Below are 20,658 nucleotides of genomic sequence, written 5' to 3' on the forward strand. Positions count from 1 at the left end.
GTAGGGGGGGGGAAGGGTTAGATTGATCTTGAAGTAGGCTAAAAGGTTGACAATATTGCTAGCCAGACTACTACGATATTACGTTGTATATTCTGAGTTTTGTTTTATTAACTAATGCAGTTGAAGTTGTTTTTTGAATGCCTCTTTATATTAGATGAACTCTTTTTATAAACCTATGTACCTGTGACACAATTTTTAAAGCATTATGGACTCTTATTTCCAGATTCCTCTGTTCTATCACACTCCTCAGTGAGGTCCTGGGAGGCAACCCAAAATACTGATAAACACGGGAGATTCTGCCAACGCTGGAAATCCAGAGCAAACTGGTCCAGTAAGTCAGCAGAACATGGAGGGGAATAAATAGTTGATGTTTCTGGCCAAGGGCTGTCATCAGGCTCACAAAGGGTCCCGATGAAGGGTCTCAGCCTGAAACATTGATGGTTTATTCATTTCCTGGATGCTGCCTGATCTGACCAGCTGAGTTCCTCCAACATTTTGTGTGCATTGCCCAAGATAATGGTGATGGTTGGGTTTAGTACCATTACCCTGCCCCTGCAAGCAAGGCAAATGAGCAACGAGTCCTGAAGAAGCAGCTTGAGCTGAAACCTTGGCAGCTTCTTTCCTTCTGCATGTGCTGCCCGATCCGATGAGTTCCTCTAGTGCTTTGCGATTCCAGCATCTGAAAGTCTCCCTTGAGTCTCCATGAACAGCTTATTCCATGTAAGACAATTGATTGCAGAGACAGGGAATAAACGCTGGTAAAGCAGGGGGCAAGAACCCTGTACAAATGGAGAAGATCCAGACTGGTGGATGGTCAGAACATCTGGGACATGACCACTGAGACAATGTATTGCACGTGAACTAGAAGAGTTCAAATAGAACTCCTGTTTTGTGTTGAAACAGGACTGGAGTCGGTCACGGTCAGCCAGACGGGACTGGGGTCGGTCACGGTCAGCCAGACGGGACTGGGGTTACAGCAGCGACCGAGTCAGAAATCGGCTGACTTCCCAGCAGCTGTGACCCATACTCAACTCTCAGCTCTTCTGTACACACAGCACAGATACATAGATTGCAACACGTGCGAGCTGTGCATGCCCTCAGTGTGAATTTGAGCATTTGGCAACCAGAGAGGAACCTCGGAAATGCAGAAAAACTGGTCAGACAATCAATAACCACAGAATTAAGGCATTGTTACTGAGAAGATTCAGATTTCAATTTATTTTTTAATGTACAGGTGGTGTACAGGAGCTTTCAGAGGCAGTGAGGATTCAACTGTATCTCCCACAAGAACAGCAGTGTATTCATCTTACACTCCATGGCCACTTTATTAGGTACACCTAATTAATGCAAATATCTAATCAGCCAATCATGTGGCAGGAAGTCGATGCATAAAAGCATGCAGACATGGTCAGGAGGTTCAGTTTTTGTTTAGACCAAACATCAGAAATGTGATCTAAGTGACTTTGACCATGAATGATTTCTGGTGCCAGATGGGGTGGTTTGAGTATCTTGGAAACTGCTGATCCCCTGGGACTGTGTTGCACAACAGTCTCTAGAGTTTACAGAGAATGGTGTGAGAAACAAAAACCATCCAGTGAGCAGCAGTTCTGCGAATGAAGACACTTTGTTAGTGAGAGAGGTCAGAGGAGAATGGTCAGACAGGTTCAAGCTGACAGGAAGGCAACAATAGCACAAGTAGCCACGTCTTACAACAGTGGTGTGCAGAAGAGCATCTCTGACACACAATTTGCGAGCCGTTCGAAGTGGATGGGCTACAGCAGAAGATCACGGACATACACTCAGCGGCCACTCGAGGAAACTGAAAAGGAGGCCCTTGAGTGTACATCAAAACTAAAGTGAAACAGGTTGTTTGCGTCCACAACCAACACAACACAGGGACAGCCCGCGAGTGCCAGCACACACTCTGCTGACAACACAGCATGCTCACGATGCTCGGCAGAACCACACACAACACAACAAGCCGGTACAATAACAAGGGTTGCGAATTAAAGCCATCGAACTCACTCTGAGCCAAGTCAATCCCAGCAACACCATGCCATCAAAGCCTGCCCCAGCCTCCAGGCACACAGCACAGGATCACAAACACTTACTGGATGGAGATGCTTTCTCCTGGTATGTTCCTCTCAGGCAGGCCCCTCTGGACTGATGGGGCCAACAACAGCTCATTTTGTTACAGAGGGCCCAATCCAAGTGATAATGGGATCAGATGACCCCTGGTCCTCTGGTTTCTGATCTCTCAATATGGATACGTCACATCTGCATTCACATTCCTTGTCTTAGGGATTGTCCTAGTTAACCTCTTATCCACATCCTTCGCATCCTCCCCAACACTAGTCTTTTTCTCACTTCTCCAGCTGTGACAAAGGGCCTTCAGCTGTGCATCTCCTTCTGCCGGTCCTGGCTGACCTGCTGAGTGTTTCACAGCGGTTCCAGGTCCCACCCAGAACTGAGCTCGGCACTCTGGCTGTGACTGCATGGTAGTTCAGCAGAACTCCGTCCCTTCCTGAAACTGCCCTGCCGAGCGAGCGTGCCGTAAGGTGTGTGAAATTTAATGTACAGGAACATGAAGTGAGCAGCAGAGACACAGAAAGGTGATATGACCAATTCAAAAGTTTCATGGGAGACATGGGAGCAGAATTAGGCCACTTGGCCCATCGAGTCCATTTCACCATTCCGTCATGGCTGATTTATTATCCCTCTCAATCCCATTCTCCTCCCTTCTCCCTGTAAACGTTGACGCCATGACTAACCAAGAACCTACTAGCCCACACTTTAAATATAGTTTACTCCGCTGCCCACGCCACTGAGGCTGAGGGCCTGCTCCGGGCTTCGGGTCTATGGACTCACTTCCGTTCTGAATGCAGTTTCTTCTTTTCATTGTTTGCACGATTTGTGCTTCTTTTTTTTCCTCTCTCTCTGCGCTTTGGGTGCTTGTTGGTCTCTTGTTAAAGGGCTCTTTCAGGTTTCTCGTTTTGTGGCTGCCTGTAAGGAGGCGAATCTGAAGGTTGTATAAAGTATGCATGCTTTGATAATAAATGTACTTTGCACTTTGAAAGGAGATCCATAAAGGAGAAAGGACACTCAGAACATAGAAAGTAGAATGTTACAGTACAGCACAGGCCATTCAGCCCTCGATTTTGTTCCTACCTTTTAATCCACTCTAAGATCAATCTAACCCTTCCATCCTTGACAGCTCTCCACTTTTCTGTCATCCATATGAGTTTCTCAAATATCCTTAATGTGTCTGCCTCTGCCACCAATCCATGCACCCACCACTCTGTGTGAAAAATTAACCTCTGATAACATCCCCTTAACTTTCATCCGATCACTATAAAATTGTGTCCCGTTCACCCCCCCCCCCCCACTTCCTTTATTAGCCATTTCCACCCTGGGTAAAGTCTCTAGCTGTCTGCTTGGTCTATGCCTCTCATCATCTTGAACAACTTGTGCACAAGTATCTGAGGTTGGGACAACGTGCGCTCAATGACCCTTGTACCTCATAAAGTGATCACCAGAGTGGAACCTGGCGAGCTCCTCTGCTGCTCCAGCCCGTCCACTTCAAGGTTCAATGTGCTGTGCAGTCAGAGAGGCTGTTCTACTCACCACTGTTGCAACATGTTGTTACTTGAGTTCCTGTCACCTTCCTGTCAGCCTGAACCAGTCTGGCCATTCCCCTCTGACCCCTCTCATTATCAAGGCGTTTTCACCCACAGAGCCGCTGCTCACTGCATGCTTTTTATTTTTGGTTTTTGCACCATTCTCTGTAAACTCGAGACCGCTGTGTGTGAAAATCCCAGGAGATCAGCAGTTTGAGATACTCAAACACCCCATCTGGCACCAACAGTCAAAGTCACTTTAATCACATTTCTTCCCCATTCTGATGTTTAGTCTGAGCAACAACAACTGAACCTCTCGACCATGTCTGCATGCTTTTCTGCATCACGTTGCCGCCACATGATTGGCTGATTAGATATTTGCATTAGTGAGCAGGGGAATCTGATAAAGTGCACAGACTGAAACACAGTGCATAGGGTTCATACACAGAACACTAAATGGCTGTTTAAATAGATGCATAAGGCACAAATCTAACAAGGTTATTTGAATCTTTCATAAATGTTGTTACATCACCAAACTGTCATCATGTCAGTAACTGTTTCCTTAATTATGTCCCATGATAACACATGACTCACCTCATCCCTGGAAATGGGAGGCAAGGCACAATCCTGTGCCAGGGTTAAAAAGTACTGAGAGAGAAGTTCTTCCAAATGGATCAGAAATTCTTCTCCTTTCCTTTAACACTGACACCACCATATCATCTTCAGGGAAAAGAAACTCGATTTCACAACTCAATTCTCTGCACTCCTTTCCTGTTACCTTCCATTACAGAAGCCTATCTCGCACACATTATCTTTCTCAAATACCTACCACCTGGAAGTAGTCAGACCCCACTGATATCACATGACCGACCAGCCAGGGCTACGTAGTCAGCACTCACACTTTGCCGTCACCAATCCACCAGCTTCACTTGCTACAGTGAATGCACGGTGAAAGTCACACCACACTCAAGAGTACTGTGAGCAGTTTTGGGCCCATATCTAGGAAAAGATGTGCTGACATTGAAGATGTCATAAGGGGGTGTTGGGAATGGACCCAAATGCAGGACACAGACACTGGAGTACTAGGAACATGACAGGACAGGTTGCAGACAGGGCTGGGGAAGCAGGACCGGGACAAGGGACTGGGAACAAGGAGCCTGGGGTGGACTCCGAGCTCAAGACTGGACAGACCCAGAGACTGGGCCTTGAGTCAGGCTCAGACCCCCAAACCAGGTGAAGACATGACAAGACCTGGGTTCTAGGAGTTGGAGACTTGGGTTCCTGAAGTTCCTGGAGATAGTCTCCTTGGGAGGACACAGGACCCCTGGGCAGGACCCAACAGCAGCATGGAACAGGGAGGGACACAACCAACCACAGGGTAACAGTAAACAGCCTGGCTTACCCTACAGAGGCAAGGGACAGGGAGGGTGCTTGGTCTGGGGTGGCTCCAAGAATCAAGGCAGCCAGTGACCTCAGCAGGCTACAGAACAGCCTGTTCAGTGGGTTACTCCAAGCAAGGACTGACAAGACAACCCCCCAACCACACTCATTCCCAGAGCCACTTATATTCCCAGCCAACAAGATGAGCATCAGGTGCAAATGCTTGAGCCCAACCGAAGCAAGGGACAGTCGGAGGACCCGGAGTCCAGAGTCCACAGACCGGAACGTGAACCAGAATGCAGACTTCGGACCGGACCATGACAGGAGAGGGTCCAGAGGAGGTTCACAGGAATGATCTTCAGAATGAAAGGGTCAACATACAAGGATGATTTGTTGGTTTTGGGCCGAGTTTAGCAGAATGGTGGGGGTGGGGTGGGAAGTGAACCTCATGAAGACCTGTTGAATGTTGAAAGGCCTAGATAGAGTGGATGTGCAGAGGATGTTTGTTCTATTGTGGGAGTTCAGGACTAGAGAGCACAGGCTCAAGTAGAAGGATCTCCCTTTAGAACGGAGATGAGGAGGAATTTCTTTAGCCAGAGGTGGTGGATCTGTGGAATTCATTGCTACAGACGGCTGTGGAGACAAAGTTATTGGGTGTATTTAAAGTGAAGGTTCATAGGTTCTCAATTAGCCAGAGCGTCAAAGGTTACGGAAAGAAGGCAGGAGAATGGGGTCGAAAAGGGTTAATAAATCAGCCGCGATGGAATGTTGGAGCAGATTTGATGGACCGAATGGCCCAATTCTGCTCCAACTGTATCTCTGTGGTCTCACGTCCTCACTGTTCCTCTTCTGCGCTATTTGTTTATCTTTTATTGTAACTTACAGTCATTTGTCGTGGGCCTGCAACCAACATATTTCATCGCAGTGACAGCGAGCCTGATTCTGATCTCCCCTCTCAGATCGCCCACTCAGGATCGCCGGCTGAGCAGAAAGGGCAGTGACTCATGGCAGCTTGGAGCATTGAGCAGTGGCCAATCAGAGATCACTCACATTAGCTGCTTTGATTGGCAAGAAGCGAGGCAGCAGCAAGTGGAGCGGCCTTTGTCGGAGTGGTCAGATTTAGAGCGGAGATGTTCTAGCCTTTAGCTATTTGAAGCCTCAGTGAGGAGAGGCTTCAGTGAGAGACAGCACAAAAGCTGTAGGTAGAGATTCCCCAACAGTTCATTGTTCTTCCGTCTTTATATATGTTCAGTTAGAACAGTAGATATGCCAGGCAGGATAGTCTTGTGGGATGTGGGAAGGCAGGGAACCCTCCAGCGTCCCTGATGACCACAAATGCAAGAAGTGCATCCAGCTGCAGTTTGTAACAGTCTGCGTGAAGGAGTTGGAGCTGGATCCGGATGAACTCCGGATCATTCGGGAGGCTGGGGGGGTGGGGGGTGATAGACAGGACAGAGAGAGACAGTTACACCAAAGGTGCAGGACACGGGAAACTGGGTTCCCTGATGGTATGTTGCCTCCCCTGTGCCAGGACCCGGGACACTTCAGATTGACTCCTCAGTATTTTAAGTGGGAGGGTGAACAGTCAGAGGTCATGGTCCATGTAGGTATCAATGACATAGGTAGGAAGAGTGATGAGGTTCTGCAAATTGCATTAGAGTGCAGGGAGTTAGGTGCTACATTAGAGGGCAGGAACTCCAGGGTTGTGATCTCAGGATTGCTACCCCTACCACGTGCAAGTGAGACCAGAAATAGGAAGATCATACAGTTTAATTCATGGCAGGGGTAGAAAGGAGTTGGTGCAGGAGGGAGGTCATAAGATTTTTGGATCACTGGGCTGTCTTCCAGGAATGACGGGACCTGTACAGAAGGGACGGTTTGTACCTGAACTGGAGAGGGAAGGAAGGTTTACTGGTGCTGCACGGTGCGGTTAAACTTGAGTTGCAGGGGGATGGGAACCAGAGTGGCAGAACAGATAGTGGAGACAGATGTTGTTAAGAATTCATACAAAGTCTGAGAAAGAAATCAAGAGGGCTAAAACAAGGCATGAAGCTTCCCTAAGAGAAAAAGTGACGGAGAACCCTACAGATATGTTAAGAGCAAAAGGACTGTCAGGGACAACACTGGTCCTCTGGAAGATCAGAATGGTAACCCATGCATGGAACCAAAAGAGATGGGAGCGAGCTTAAGTGAATTTTTGCATCTGTATTTACTCAGGAGCTGGACAGAGAGTCTATAGAAGCAAGACAAAGTAGCATCAACTACATGGACCCTAAACAGATTACTGAGGACGGGGAGGTGTTTGCTGTTCTAAGGCAAATTGGGGTGGATCAGTCCAGAGAGCTTGACAAGCTGTTGCCTCAGAACCTGAGGGAGGCAAGTGTTGAAATCGCCGGAGTCCTGGCAGTGGTATTTAGATCATCCTCAGTGACAGGTGAGATACCACAGGATTGGAGGGTCGCCAAAGTTGTTCTGCTATTAAAGAAAGGCTCTAAACAGAAAGCAGGAAATTACAGGCTGATGAGTCTTACTTCACTACTGTGAATATTATTGGAAAGTATTCTAGTTAGATGAGCACTGCGGCCGCAGAAGGCAACGGCAAGCCACAGTTGGAATTTTTGCCTGGTCAATCATGGAAAGAAACAAAAGAAGGAAACCAGACAACAGCGTGAATGGGGTCGATTCTCATCAACAGAACAACACCTCACTCGGTAGGGGTAGCCATGTGCTCCAGGGGACACCAGACCGCCATCCAGAGACTGTAAGCAATAGGGAAAGGCTAAGGGTAGCAGCATGGAACATCCGTCACTTTACCAGAAAAGGAAAGCTGGACAACACATGAAATGAAATGAAAAGGTTGGGAGTTGGTATCTGAGGCCTGTCAGAAATTAGATGGACCGACAGTGGCAAATTCACTAAGAATAGTTCTCTGATAGTATATTCTGGAGGTCAACAGCATATGTATGGAGTTGGAATTATTTTAAACAAACAAGTATCAAACTGTCTTATGGGATATTGGGCGATATCTGACTGGCTGCTTTTAGTTAAATTAAGGGGTAACCCCTTTAACATTAGCATAATCCAAGCCTATGTGCCAACAAATGATGTGGATGAAGAGGATATCAACAAGTTTTATGAAGATCTCGACAGTGCTTATAAGCAATGTAAATCTCAGGATATAAAACTAGTCATGGGAGATTTTAACTCAAAGTTGGACAGGAAAGTGTTGGTAACATCATTGGACCTTTTGGATTAGGGGAGAAAAATGAAAATGGAGAAAGGTTTACTGATTGGTATGTGAGAACCAACCAAGAGATCACCAATACTTGGTATAAAAACCATCCATGTGAATTGTGTGCTTGGATTAACCCTGGAGATAGAACAAGGAATCAAATAGATTTCATTACCATCAATGAACACTTTTAGAAATAATATCACAAATTCTAAACCCTACCCGGGAGAAGACTGTGGTTCAGATCACCATCCAGTAATAGCTACTATTAAAGCAAAATTAAAGAAACTGATACGTGGAAAAAAAGAAAGTATATATTGGGAGAACTTTAAAATGATAGAATACTTAGGCAACAATTCGAAACAGCTGTAGAAGAACACCTCAACGAAAATGAAACAACACCTATTTGGGACAGACTTAAATATGCTGTACAGCAATCAGCAGAGGAGATAATCCCAGAACAAGAAATCCAACAAGGAGTGGATAACCCAAGAAGTTCTAGATCTGGTTAGTGAAGAATAATGAAGTGCAATACAGAGAGCTAGACAGACAGACCAGACAACTGTGCGATATTGCAAAGGAAGAATGGCTGAATCAAAAATGCAATGAAGCAGAAGGCCATATTAACAACAGCAAAGAAATGCACAAGAAAATTAAGGAAATTACTGGAATTAAGAAAACCCCCTCTACAGGATGCACAAGATCAGCAGACGGATCCATACTAACAGATCCAGATAAAGTATGTGAGAGATGGATTCAATATATGGAGCAGCTTTTTGAAGATAATAGAGGGGAACCCCCACATATTAAACACCCTAATTCTGGCCCCTTTTACCAAAGAAGAAATAACTAAAGTAATGAAAAGCATGAAGCATGGTAAAGCCACTGGACCTGATGAAATGTCAATGGAAATGATACAAACCCCAGAAGATCTGGGCATAGATATTCTTTTTGAGCTGTTTATACGAGTCTGGTGTATTGCCTGACGATTTCTTGAAATCAGTATTTATAACTCTGCCAAAAATTCCTGGAACTATTGACTGTGAAAATTATAGAACAAGCAGTCTTATGAGTCACATAATAAAGATTTTGTTGAGAATTATTCTGAGCCGAATTAAAAACAAGTTAAGGCCAGAAACTTCTAAACTGCAATATGGGTTTATTGAGGATAGAGGAACTAGGAACACAATTTTCATAGTATGAATGCTTTCAGAAAGGGCAATTAAATATCAAAATGATGTCTTTTTCTGTTTTATTGATTTCACTAAAGCATCGACAAAGTGCAACATGAAAAATTATTTCAAATTCTCACTAAACTAAACACTGACGGAAGGAACCAACAACTGCTTCAAAATTTATATTGGAATCAAACAGCGGCGGTAAAAATAGACGAAAATATAAGCAGTTGGACTAAAATTTAAAGAGTAGTTAGACAGGAATGTGTTGCTTCACTGGAATTACTTAATATCTATAGTGAAATGATTCTCAGAGAAATAGAAGACCTAGATGGGATAAATATTGGAGGTGTTAACATCAACAATATAAGATATGCAGATGATACCATCCTAAATACAAATCCTCCTCGACAAAGTAGTACAAACAAGTGCAGATTTTGGACTATCAACTGTAAAAAAAAACAAATGTATGGTAATATCAAAAGAGCAGGATACTCCCAACTGCTAATTGTAAATCGGTAACCAAGAGATTGAACAAAAGAACAGCTTTAATTACCTTGGCAGCTTCATATCACAAGATGCTAAAAGTAAAGTAGAAATTAAAAGAAGAATTGCCTTTGCCAAAACTAAATTCCAGAAACTGAAACTCATTTTTACCAACAGACACATTTCTATGACAACAAGGCTTAGGCTACTAAAATGTTACATCCGGTCAGTCTTGCTGTATGCTTCTGAAACACGGACTGTAACACCAGAACTCCAAAGAGACTTAGAAGCAACAGAAATGTGGTTTCTTAGAAGAATGCTGAAAATATCATCTAGAGATGGGGTAAGTAATGAGACAGTACTCCAACATGCCTTTACAAAAAGATCTTTAATGAGAACATTAAATGAGAGGAAACTTAATTTCCTGGGCCGCGTCATCAGAAAGGGAGAAATAGAATGCCTTACAGTACAAGGCCGTGTGCCCGGGAAATGCGGAAGAGGAAGGCAAAGAAGAACATACATAGACACTGTGAAAGAACTAACAGATCTAAGTGTGCGAGATATCATTGACGCTGCGAGGGATCGTTCAATATGGAGAGCCGTGATCGCCCAAGCGTGTAATGTGCAAGGCACATGAAGAAGAGGAAGAAGAATTCTAAGGGACCGGATACATGAGTATTTGGATAGGTGCAGACTGATTAAGAATAGTCTGCAAAGCTTCATGTGTGATAAGTCACATCTAACCAATCATAAGAGTTTTTTAAGGAAGTTACCAGGAAAGTTTACGAAGGAAAGGCAGTGGATGTTGTCTACGTTGACTTTAGCAGGACATTTGACAATATCCCACATGGGTGTTTGGTCCAAAAGGTTCAGTCACTCAGCATTCAAGATGAAGTAGTAAATCGGATTAGACATTGGATTTGTGGGAGAAGCCAGAGAGTGGTAGTAGATGGTTGTCTCTCTGACTGGAGGCCTGTGACTAATGGAGAGGTGCTGGGTCTGTAATTGTTTGTCATCTATATCAATGGTCTGGACGATAATGTGGTAAACTGGATCAGCAAATTTGCAAATGACACCAAGACTGGGGGTGTAGTGGACAGTGAGGAAGACTGTCATGGCTTGCAAAGGGATTTAGACCAGCTGGAGAAATAGCAGATGGAATTTAATCTAGACAAGTGCAAGTGTTGCACTTCAGTAGGACCAAGCAGGGTAGGCCTCACGTAGTGAATGGAATAGATTCATAATTTGTTGAAAGTGGTGTCACAGGTAGATAGGGTCATAAAGAAAGCTTTTGGCACATTTGGTCTTCATAAATCAAAGTATTGAGTACTGGAGATGGGATGCTATGTTGAAGTTGTACAAGGCATTGGTGAGGCCTAACATGGAATATTGTGTGTAGTTTTGGTAACCTACCTACAGGAAAGATGTAAGTAAGGTGGAAGGAGTACAATGAAAATTTACAAGGATGTTGCCAGGTCTGCATGACCTGAGTTATAAGGAAAGATTAAATAGGTTAGAACTTCATTCCTCGGAACATAGAAGATTGAGAGGAGATTTGATAGAGGTATACAAATTAGGAGGGGTATAGATAGGGTAAATAAAAGCAAGGTTTTTCCCCTGAGTTTGGTTAGGACTAAAACTAGAGGTCATGAGTTAAGGATGAAAGGTGAATTAAGGGGAACATGAGGGGAAACATCTTCATTCAGAAGGTTGTGAGTGTGGAATGAGCTGTCAGAACAAGTGGTCAATGCAAGTTCGATGTCAACATTTAAGAGAAGTTTGGATCGGTATATGGATGGCAGGGGGATGGGCCCGGTGCAGGTCGATGAGAGTAGGATGTTTAAATGGTTCAGCATGGACGAGATGGGCTAAAGAGCCTGTTTCTGTGCTGTAAACAACACTTTTTATGACAGTGACTCTTTGCCTGCACACTCTCAAGCTGAGGTGTTTTCACCTTCCAAACTGAGCCATCCACATTGCGCTCAACCTTGGGTAGCTGACACCCACATCCCAGAACTTGGAGCCCAAGATGTTCCCATTGAACAATATTTTACTTAAAGTTCAAAGTAAATTTTATTATCACAATGCACATATGTCACCATTTACAACCCTGAGATTCATTTTCTTATGAGCAGACTAAATAGATCTGTAGAATAATAGTCATAACAGAATCAATAAAAGATTGCACAACTAGGGCATTCAACAGACTACAGAAGACAACAAACTGTGCAAATGCAAATCCATTGTTTGTGGGAACATTTCAATGATGGGTCGAGTGAAGTTTTTCCCCTCTAGTTCAAGAGCCAGATAGTTCAGGGGTTCCCGAATCTGGTGGTGTGGGTCCTGAGGTTCCTGTACCTTCTTCCTGATGTAAACACAGCATGTCCTGGGTGGTGGCAATCCCCGATGAGGAACATGGCTTTCCTGCAACAGTGTTTCATGTAGATGCATTCGGTGTTTGGGAGGCTTTTCCATGATGGACTGGGCCGTAACCACTACTTTTTGTAGGTTTTTCCATTCAAGGGCATTGGTGTCACATGTCTCTATTGCAAAGGTCTGCCTACAATTAGCACAAGAGGTTCTGCAGGTGCTGGAAATCCACAGCATCACACACAAAATGCTGGATGAACTCAGCAGGTCAAGCAGCTTCTATGAAGATGAATAAACAGTCGGTGTTTGGGGTTGAGACCCTTCAATGAGATTGGAAAGGAAGGGGGAGGGGAAGAGCTGACAGGTGTTAGGTGAGTGAGGTGGGTAGGGGAGGAAGAAGTAAGAAGTAGGGAGGTGATGGGTGGGAAAGTAGGAATTGGAAAGTGATAGAAAGTAAATGTTTGCACCCAGCATACACATTGTTATGCACACACAGACATTTACACAGCACCACACAGAGCGACATCAACCTGCATCCTGCCCGGTACCATTACAACACTGAACTTCTCTCAGCTTCAATGAAATAAAATCTCACACTGAGCCATAGAATTACTTTTTAATCAATGCACAGAGAAAGTATCCTACCTAGACATATCACAGCTTGGTATGACAATCACTCACTCACAAGGGGAATCAAAAGGTTTAGAATGGTTCAACTAGTGCCCTGAGATTTCAATGCAAGAAGTAATGTAGAAAAGGTAGATGAGCTCAGGGCATTATCAGCAAATGGAATTACGATATTGTAATATCGAGAGGCAGGACTGGTAGTTCAGTATTCTGGGCTCCCGTTGTTTTAGACGTGACAGAGAGGGAGGGATTAAAGGAGGAAAGGTGGTGTTACTAGTCACCGCAGTGCTCATTCAGAACAGACCAGAGAACTCGTCTAGTGAGGTATTATCAGTGGAACTGAGTAATAAGAAAGTTAAGACCACATTGATGGGGCTATATTACACATCACTTAACAGTCTGAGGGAATTAGACGAACAAAATTGTAGGGTGGCTGCGGACAGTTGCAAGAAACATTTATAGTCAGTAATTTTAACTTTGAACCTATTGACTGGGACTCCCACACTGTAAAATAATATATATGGGATAGAGTTTGTCAAATTTGTTCAGGAAAGTTTCCTTAATCAGTATGTAGAAGTCCCAACAAGAGAGTGCGTGGTACTGGATCTGCTATTAGGGAATGAGAGAAGGGGGGTGACAGAAGTTTAGGCAGAGGACAGCTTTGCACTAGTGACCAGAATGCCATTGGTTTCAGTGTAAATATGCAAGAAAAGGTATGTCTGGTTTGTGGGTTGAGATACTAAATTGAAAAGGGCCAAATTTGATGCTATCAGAAAGGATCTGGCAAGTGTGGATCGGGTCAAGCTCTTTTCTCACGAAGGTGTACTTAGTAAGAGGGAGGCCTTCAAAGTAAAATTCTGAGAGCATAAGGCTTCTATGCGCCTGTCAGAATAAAAGGAAAATATAACAGGTGTAGGGAACCTTGGTTTTCAAGAGATATGGAGGCCCTGGTTAAGAAACAACAAGCGGCACATTGCAGGTATAGACAGGTTAGAAAAAAATGAAGTGCAAATGGAGCACAAGAATGCGAGGGAACACTTAAGACAACAATTGGGAGGCACGAGGTGCCTTAGCTGACAAGATGAAGGAAAATCCAAAGGGTTTCTATGCATGGAGCCAAAAGAGATGGGGGAAACCTTAAATGCATATTTTGCATACACACGAGACGGACACAGAGTCTGTAGAAGTGAGGCAAAATAGTATCAACTTCATGGACTCCATCCAGATTACAGAGATGTTTACTGTCTTGAAGCAAATCAGGTGGATAAAATCCCCAGGGCCTGACAGGGTGTTCCCTCAGACCCAGTGGAAGGCAAGTGCAGAAATTTCAGGGGACTTAGCAGAGATATTTAAATCAGCCTTAGTGACAGGTGAGCTAGCAGAGGACTGGAGGGTAGCTAATGTTGTTCTGGGTTTAAGAAAGGATCTAAAAATAAACCAGGAGATTATAAGCCACTGAGCCTGACATCAATAATGGGAAAGTTATTGGAAGTTATTCTAAGGATCCAGATACATGAGTACTTGGATAGTCAGGGACCGATTAGGGATAATCAGGATGGTTTTGTGTGTGGTAGGTTGTGTCTAACCTATTTTATAGAGTTTCTCGAGAAAGATGCCGGGAAAGTTGATGAAGACATGGGCAGTGGATGTTGTCTACATGGACTTTAGAAAGGCAATTGACAAGATCCTGGCTGGGAAGTTGGTCAAGAAGGGTCAGTGGCTCCGCATTCAAGATGAGGTAGTAAATTGGTTTTGACATTGGCTTTATGGGAGAAGCCAGAGGGTGGTGGTGGAGGATTGCCTGTCTGACTGGAAGCCTGTGACGAGTGGAGTGCCGCAGGGGTTGTTGCTGCAACCATTGTTGGTTGTCATCTGTATCAACAATCTGGATGATAGTGTGGTTAACCGGATCAGCAGATTTTCAGTTGACACCAAGACAGTGGGTGTCGCGGACAGGCTATTTTGCTTCGCAGTGGAAACTGGCCAGCTGAAATGAGGCAGATGGAATTCAATGCAGACAAATGTGAGGTATTGCACTGCAGTGGAACCAAGCAGGACTGGTCTCACACAGTAAACGGTAGGGCACTGAGGAGTGTGGTAGAACAAAGCCATACAGGTCCATAATTCTTAGAAAATGGTGTCACTGGTGGATAGGGTCATAAAGAAAGCTTTCGGCACATAGACCTTCAAAACACTGAGGACAGGAGATGGGATATTATATTGACATTGTACAAGACATTGGTGAGGCCTAATTTGGAGTATCGTGTGCAGTTTTGGTTACCTACCCACAGAAAAGACATAAATAAGGTTGAAGGAGTACAGGAAAAATTTACAAAGATGTTGCTGGATCTGGAGGGCCTGACATCAAAGAATAGATTAAACAGGTTAGGACTCTATTTCTGGGAATGCAGAAAATTGAGGGGTAAACTCAGGCATCTCCATCATGGGCACGAGCCTCCCCAGCATCGAGGACACCTTCAAAAGGTGGTTCCTCAACAAAGCAACATCTATCATTGAGAACGCTCACCAACCAGGTCGATGCCCTCTTCTGATTGCTACTGTCAGGGAAGAGGTACAGGAGCCTGCAGACAAACACTCAACAATTCAGGAACCGCTTCTTCCCCTCCACCATCAGGTCTCTAAATGGTCCACAAACCCACGAAAACAGACTTATTTGACTTTCGCACTGCTTATTTATTTAAAATTCTAGTTTACATTTTTTTATAACTTGCACTGTACTGCTGCTGCAAATGACAGATTTCTGGATGTAAGTGATAATTACACCTGATTCTGAAACTAACCATAACAAGAGCTCAGAGGGTGAATACCAAGTGTTCGGACTTCCACTTAAACCTTCTGGACCTACAAGGCAGGACTGCAGTGAGTACCCCTCACTTGCTTGCTGCTCAAGAACTCAACATCAGGCGGGGTGAAGCAGTCCACGTGATTGGCATCGGGCCCTCCACCTTGGACGCACTCCCTCCCTGTGACTGGTGCAGTCGCATCTTCCGCAGGCTGCCAAACAGTGTTAACCCGAGAGCACCTGGTAAACCTGTGAAACTTGCGCTAGCAAGTAAGGCAGCAATGCATAGGGACGTCATCAGCTGCATGGCTCCCTCCTACATCTTCCACACACTCCCATAGTGTCTCCCTTCATCTTCACCGATCTCAATGTCAGAACCCGCAAACCAAAAGCACCGTGTAAGTGTCTTCTACACAAGAAGTCTGAGGAGGCAGCTCACCTCCACCTGTTCAAGATCGCTCAGCATTGAGGAGCAAGTTGGTGGTGCTCACATCCCATAACTGCACAAAAGTGCTCTGTGTGTGTTAAGGGAAGGGAATATTGGGGCAGGTATGGCACTGGGTATTAGTAGAGAGTATCAGGTTCAAATATACAGAGTTTAAGAACACGACTGTCAGCTCTAAGAGAGACACACAGCAAAGATTCCACCTACTTGGTGGTACTCACTCAGTTTTCCAGGCACGTGGTTGAGATAGTCGTGGGGGCAGCTGTAGACCGCAGGGGCAGGTCGCGACTGAGCTGAAGTAGGTGACCTCAAGGTGCATTCTTGCTCCTCCTGGCAAAACAAGAGCCCAGATTTGACAGTAGTGTCTGCAGTTCAACGACACCAACAAATGTAGTTCTACAGACCTCTCCTCTACAACTTCAAGTTTGTTATCTGTATGTAAACAGAGTACAATATACTGAAAGAACATTCCTCCAGACCATGGGGTACCAACAATATACATACACACAGCACAAAATCAACATATTACCACAAATACAGCACTGTGCAAAAGTCTTATGCATATGTTTATATATGACACCTAAGACTTTTGCACAGTGCTGTAGTAATTTTATGTATTGCACTGAACTTCTGCCGCAAAACAAATTTCATGCCATGCATGAGTGATGATAAACCGGATTCTGATATGGGCGTCTATTTGGGACTGAAAGTGGGAAGGGGGAAATCATGGTTGGGGAAAGAGGAAGGGAGAGGGGAGTGTCAGGAAGCACCAAAGAGACATTCTGTAATGATTAATAGTCCAATTGTTTGCAGTCAAATGACCTTGCCTGGTGTTGCAATACTGCACACCTCTGTTGTAACACATGGTTCCTGGAGTTACTGTTGCCTTCCTGTTAGCGTGAACCAGTCTGACCATTCTCCTCTGACTGCTTTCACTAACAAGACATTTTCACCCATAAAACTGGTGCTCACTGGATTTTTGTTGTTGTTGTTTTTCACACAATTCTCTATAAGCTTCAGAGACTGCTGTGCATCAAAGTCCCAGGAGATCGGTAGTTTCTGAGATACCCAGACCACCTTGTCTGGCACCAACAATCACTCCACGGTCAACATCACTCCCCATTCTGATGTTTGGTCTGAACAACAACTGAACCTTTTGACCATGTCTGCATGCTTTTCTGCAGTGAGTTGCTGCCACACGATTGGCTAATTAGATATTTGCATTAATGAGCAGGGGTACAGGTGTACCTAATAATGTGGCCACTGAGTGTGGGATGAATGCCAAGCTCTTCCTATGTGAGGTACTACTGAGTTCTCTATGCCTCTGAGAGTTCCGGTACACCACGAAATGGCCACTGAGTGGAGGGTGAATGTGACACTCTTTCTGTTGGATGTACAGCTGAGTCCTCACTGTCCCTGAGAGCTCCTGTCACCACTTGTACATGTCATAAACAAATTGGAATGTAAATCAGGCATTAATGCTTGGCTTGCCGATACAAATCACATTCCAGGAATAGAGTGAGAAATCTTTCCCAACTGCAGGTAAACTTTCATAAAAACAGATCCATTTGTTTTACCCTGTCTTGGTCTTGTTAAGGTCCACGGCAGTCTGACCAACACCACATGACTGCCCATTGGCCAAATGGGTGTTGGATAACTGACCCCCACAACTTTAAATTCCAAAGGTGTTGGAAACTCCTTAGAATAACACACACAGAATGCCAGAGAAACTCAGCAGATCAGGCAGCAACTATCGAGAGGAATAAAGAGTTGATGTTTCAGGCCGACACACTTCATCAGGACTGGGAGGGAAGGGGAAAGATGCTGGCTCTTTATTCCTTGTTTATTGAGAGATGCAGCGCAGGAACAGGCCCTCCTAGCCCAGCAACCCACCTATTTAACACTAGCCTAATCACAGGACAATTTACAATGACCAGTTAACCTACCCAACAGTACGTCTTCGGACTGTGGGAAGAAATCAGAGCACCCAGAGGGAAGCCACGTGGTCAGGAAATAACGTAGAAACACCCTACAGACGACGCCAAAATTAAACTCCAAATCCCTCCGCCCTGGGGTGTAATAGAATCACACTCACTGCTATGCTACCCTGGCACCCCAAATCCTTTAATGCCGACTGTTTATTCATTTCCACAGAAGCTGCCTGACCTGCTGAGCTCCTCCAGTATCTTGCATTTATTGGACTGGTTTGCCAGCATCCACAGAATCTCATGTTTACATGGTATCTCATCTGATGCTAATCACATTGTGACACGGTATTACATTCGTGAGACCCAACATAAACTAGTGGACCTCTTCACCGATCACCTTTGCTCCATCCACCGCAAAATGCGAGATCTCCCGGTGGCCACCCAGTTCCCATTCCCAATCCAACATTTCACTCCAAGTTCTCCTCTACTGCCACGATGAGGCTACAGTCAGGATGGAGAAGCAACATTTCATATTCCCTCTGGGCAGCCTCTAGCCTGATGTCATGAACATCAGTTTCTCTAACCAAGTCATTTCTTCCCCCCTGCCTTCTCCCTTTTTCCATTCTCCATTCTGGCTCTCCTCTTTCCACTCCTCCTCATTTGACCATCATCCATCCAGTTCTTCTCCTCATTCCCTTTCCCCTACAATCCACTCCCCTCTCCTATCAGATTCCTTCTTCCTCAGCCCTTCCCCTCTTCCACCTATCACCTCCTAGCTTCTTACTCCAGCCCCTGCCTGCCCATCCGCCTCCCCCCTCATTTGGTCTCTCCTCTCACCTGCCAGCTTGTCCTTTTCCCCCACTCCCACCCACCTTCTTATTTTGGCCTCTTCCCCCTTTCCAGTCCTGATGAAGGGCCTCGGCCCAAAATGCTGATTGTTTATTCTCCCTTCATGGATGCTGCCTGGTCAGTTGAGTTTCTCCAGCCTATTTTTTTTGTGTTTTCCTGAATACTCCCAGCACCTGCAAAATCTCTTGTGCTTACGGTATTGCAAATCCTGAAATCTCACTTATTCCTACCTCAAGGCCATAACTTTCCAGAAAGATATTTCACAACAGTGTGCAAAACCAGCCCTGTAAGTATGCTTCTCAGAAGTCTTTTCATATTCCTGATATTGCTCAAACCTGTAGAAAGCCAATAAGCTGCCTTCCCTCCATTAACGTCAATGCAGAGATAGATTGCGTCAGCCCGATATAAATTAATATACAGGTTAACATACAGATATTAGTTAATGCACAATAAGTAAGTGCACCATGCTGAGCAACACTCACAAAATGCTGGAGGAATTCAACAGGTCAGGCAGCATCTATGGAACTGAATCTACATTAACGTTTTGGGCTGCGACCCTTCTTCAGGACCGGAAAGGAAGGGGGAAGATGCCAGAATAAGGAGGTGGGGAGAGGGAAAGAAGGACAAGCTGGAAGACAGGTGGATGGGGATGGGTGAAATAAGAAGCTAGGAGGTGATAGGTGGATGGGGATGGGTGAAGTAAGAAGCTGGGAGATGATAGGTGGATGGGGATGGGTGAAGTAAGAAGCTGGGAGGTGATAGGTGGAAGAGGTAAAGGGCTGAGGAAGAAGGAATTTGATAGAGGATAGGACCATGGGAGAAGGAGGAAGGATACTAGGGGAAGTAATAGGCAGATGAGGAGATTAGAAGGAGGTAAGAGGGGAGCCAAAGTGGAGAATAGAAAGGGAAGGGGGAGAATTACCAGAAGCTATAGAAATTGATGTTCATGCTTTCAGGTTGGAGGCTACCCTACGAGGTGCTGCTTCCCCCACCTGAGAGAGGCCACGAACCAACGTCAGAACAGGAGTGGGGATTCGAATTACAATGGTTGGCCAGTGGGAAATACTACCAGTTGCAGAGGTGGTCAGCAGCGTTTTCCCCCAATTGAAAGGGTCTCACCAATGCAGAGGTGGCTACATCAGGAGCACTGGCCACATTAGACATCCCCAGCAGATTCACAGGTGAAATGTTGCCTCACCTGGAAGGACTGTTTGGGGGCCTAAATGGAGGGAATAATTCTGTAACTAATGAAACGTATGCATGTACAGGATGTGACATTGTAAGCCCTTTTGCAGGCAAAGGGAAGACAAGAGATCTAAAACTGCTGACCAGCAACAGGGAAACTCAAACACATTCTTAGAGTTGGACCTCTCCTCAGAACTGATGGACAAACTGGAGGCATTTTCATGTCTCCTGTATGCCCCAAAAGCATCGACCTCCAAGGTCAATGAGCTCAGGTATCACCTTTTCTGTGCCAAAAAAGGTGAAATCAAAAGTCATCAACTCCCACCATTCAAGGACTGCTTAACAAAACATGCACAGTGAGCCAGGCTGGTATATGGAGAAGATGTTTGGAGAAGGGCCCACGAGTGCCAAGCCCTGTTGGCAGAGGATGGAAGATGGAGAGAGAAGAGGAAGCTGAACGGTTGGTGGTGCACTGGATGGAAGGCCAGCCAGCACCCGATGCCATCCTGGATCTACCGGCCTGTAACTGTCCAAAAAAATGTTCATTCCCAAGATGTGTGT

At 45.0% G+C, this 20,658-nt stretch overlaps 1 protein-coding gene across 2 annotated transcripts in view; it reads right to left on the bottom strand.

Annotated features, from left to right (window-relative positions):
* LOC132395759 (transcription factor ETV7-like) overlaps nt 1-20,658 on the bottom strand; it is a 98,958-nt gene that overhangs the window by 69,865 nt on the left and 8,435 nt on the right. For both annotated transcript variants that reach the window (XM_059972751.1, XM_059972752.1), the window contains one exon: nt 16,357-16,465. In XM_059972751.1, the coding sequence (XP_059828734.1) occupies nt 16,357-16,465 (109 nt within the window). The remainder of the gene's footprint in view (nt 1-16,356; nt 16,466-20,658) is intronic.

The sequence above is a fragment of the Hypanus sabinus genome, chromosome 6 (genome assembly GCF_030144855.1).
Source record: "Hypanus sabinus isolate sHypSab1 chromosome 6, sHypSab1.hap1, whole genome shotgun sequence".
Lineage (NCBI taxonomy): Eukaryota > Metazoa > Chordata > Chondrichthyes > Myliobatiformes > Dasyatidae > Hypanus > Hypanus sabinus.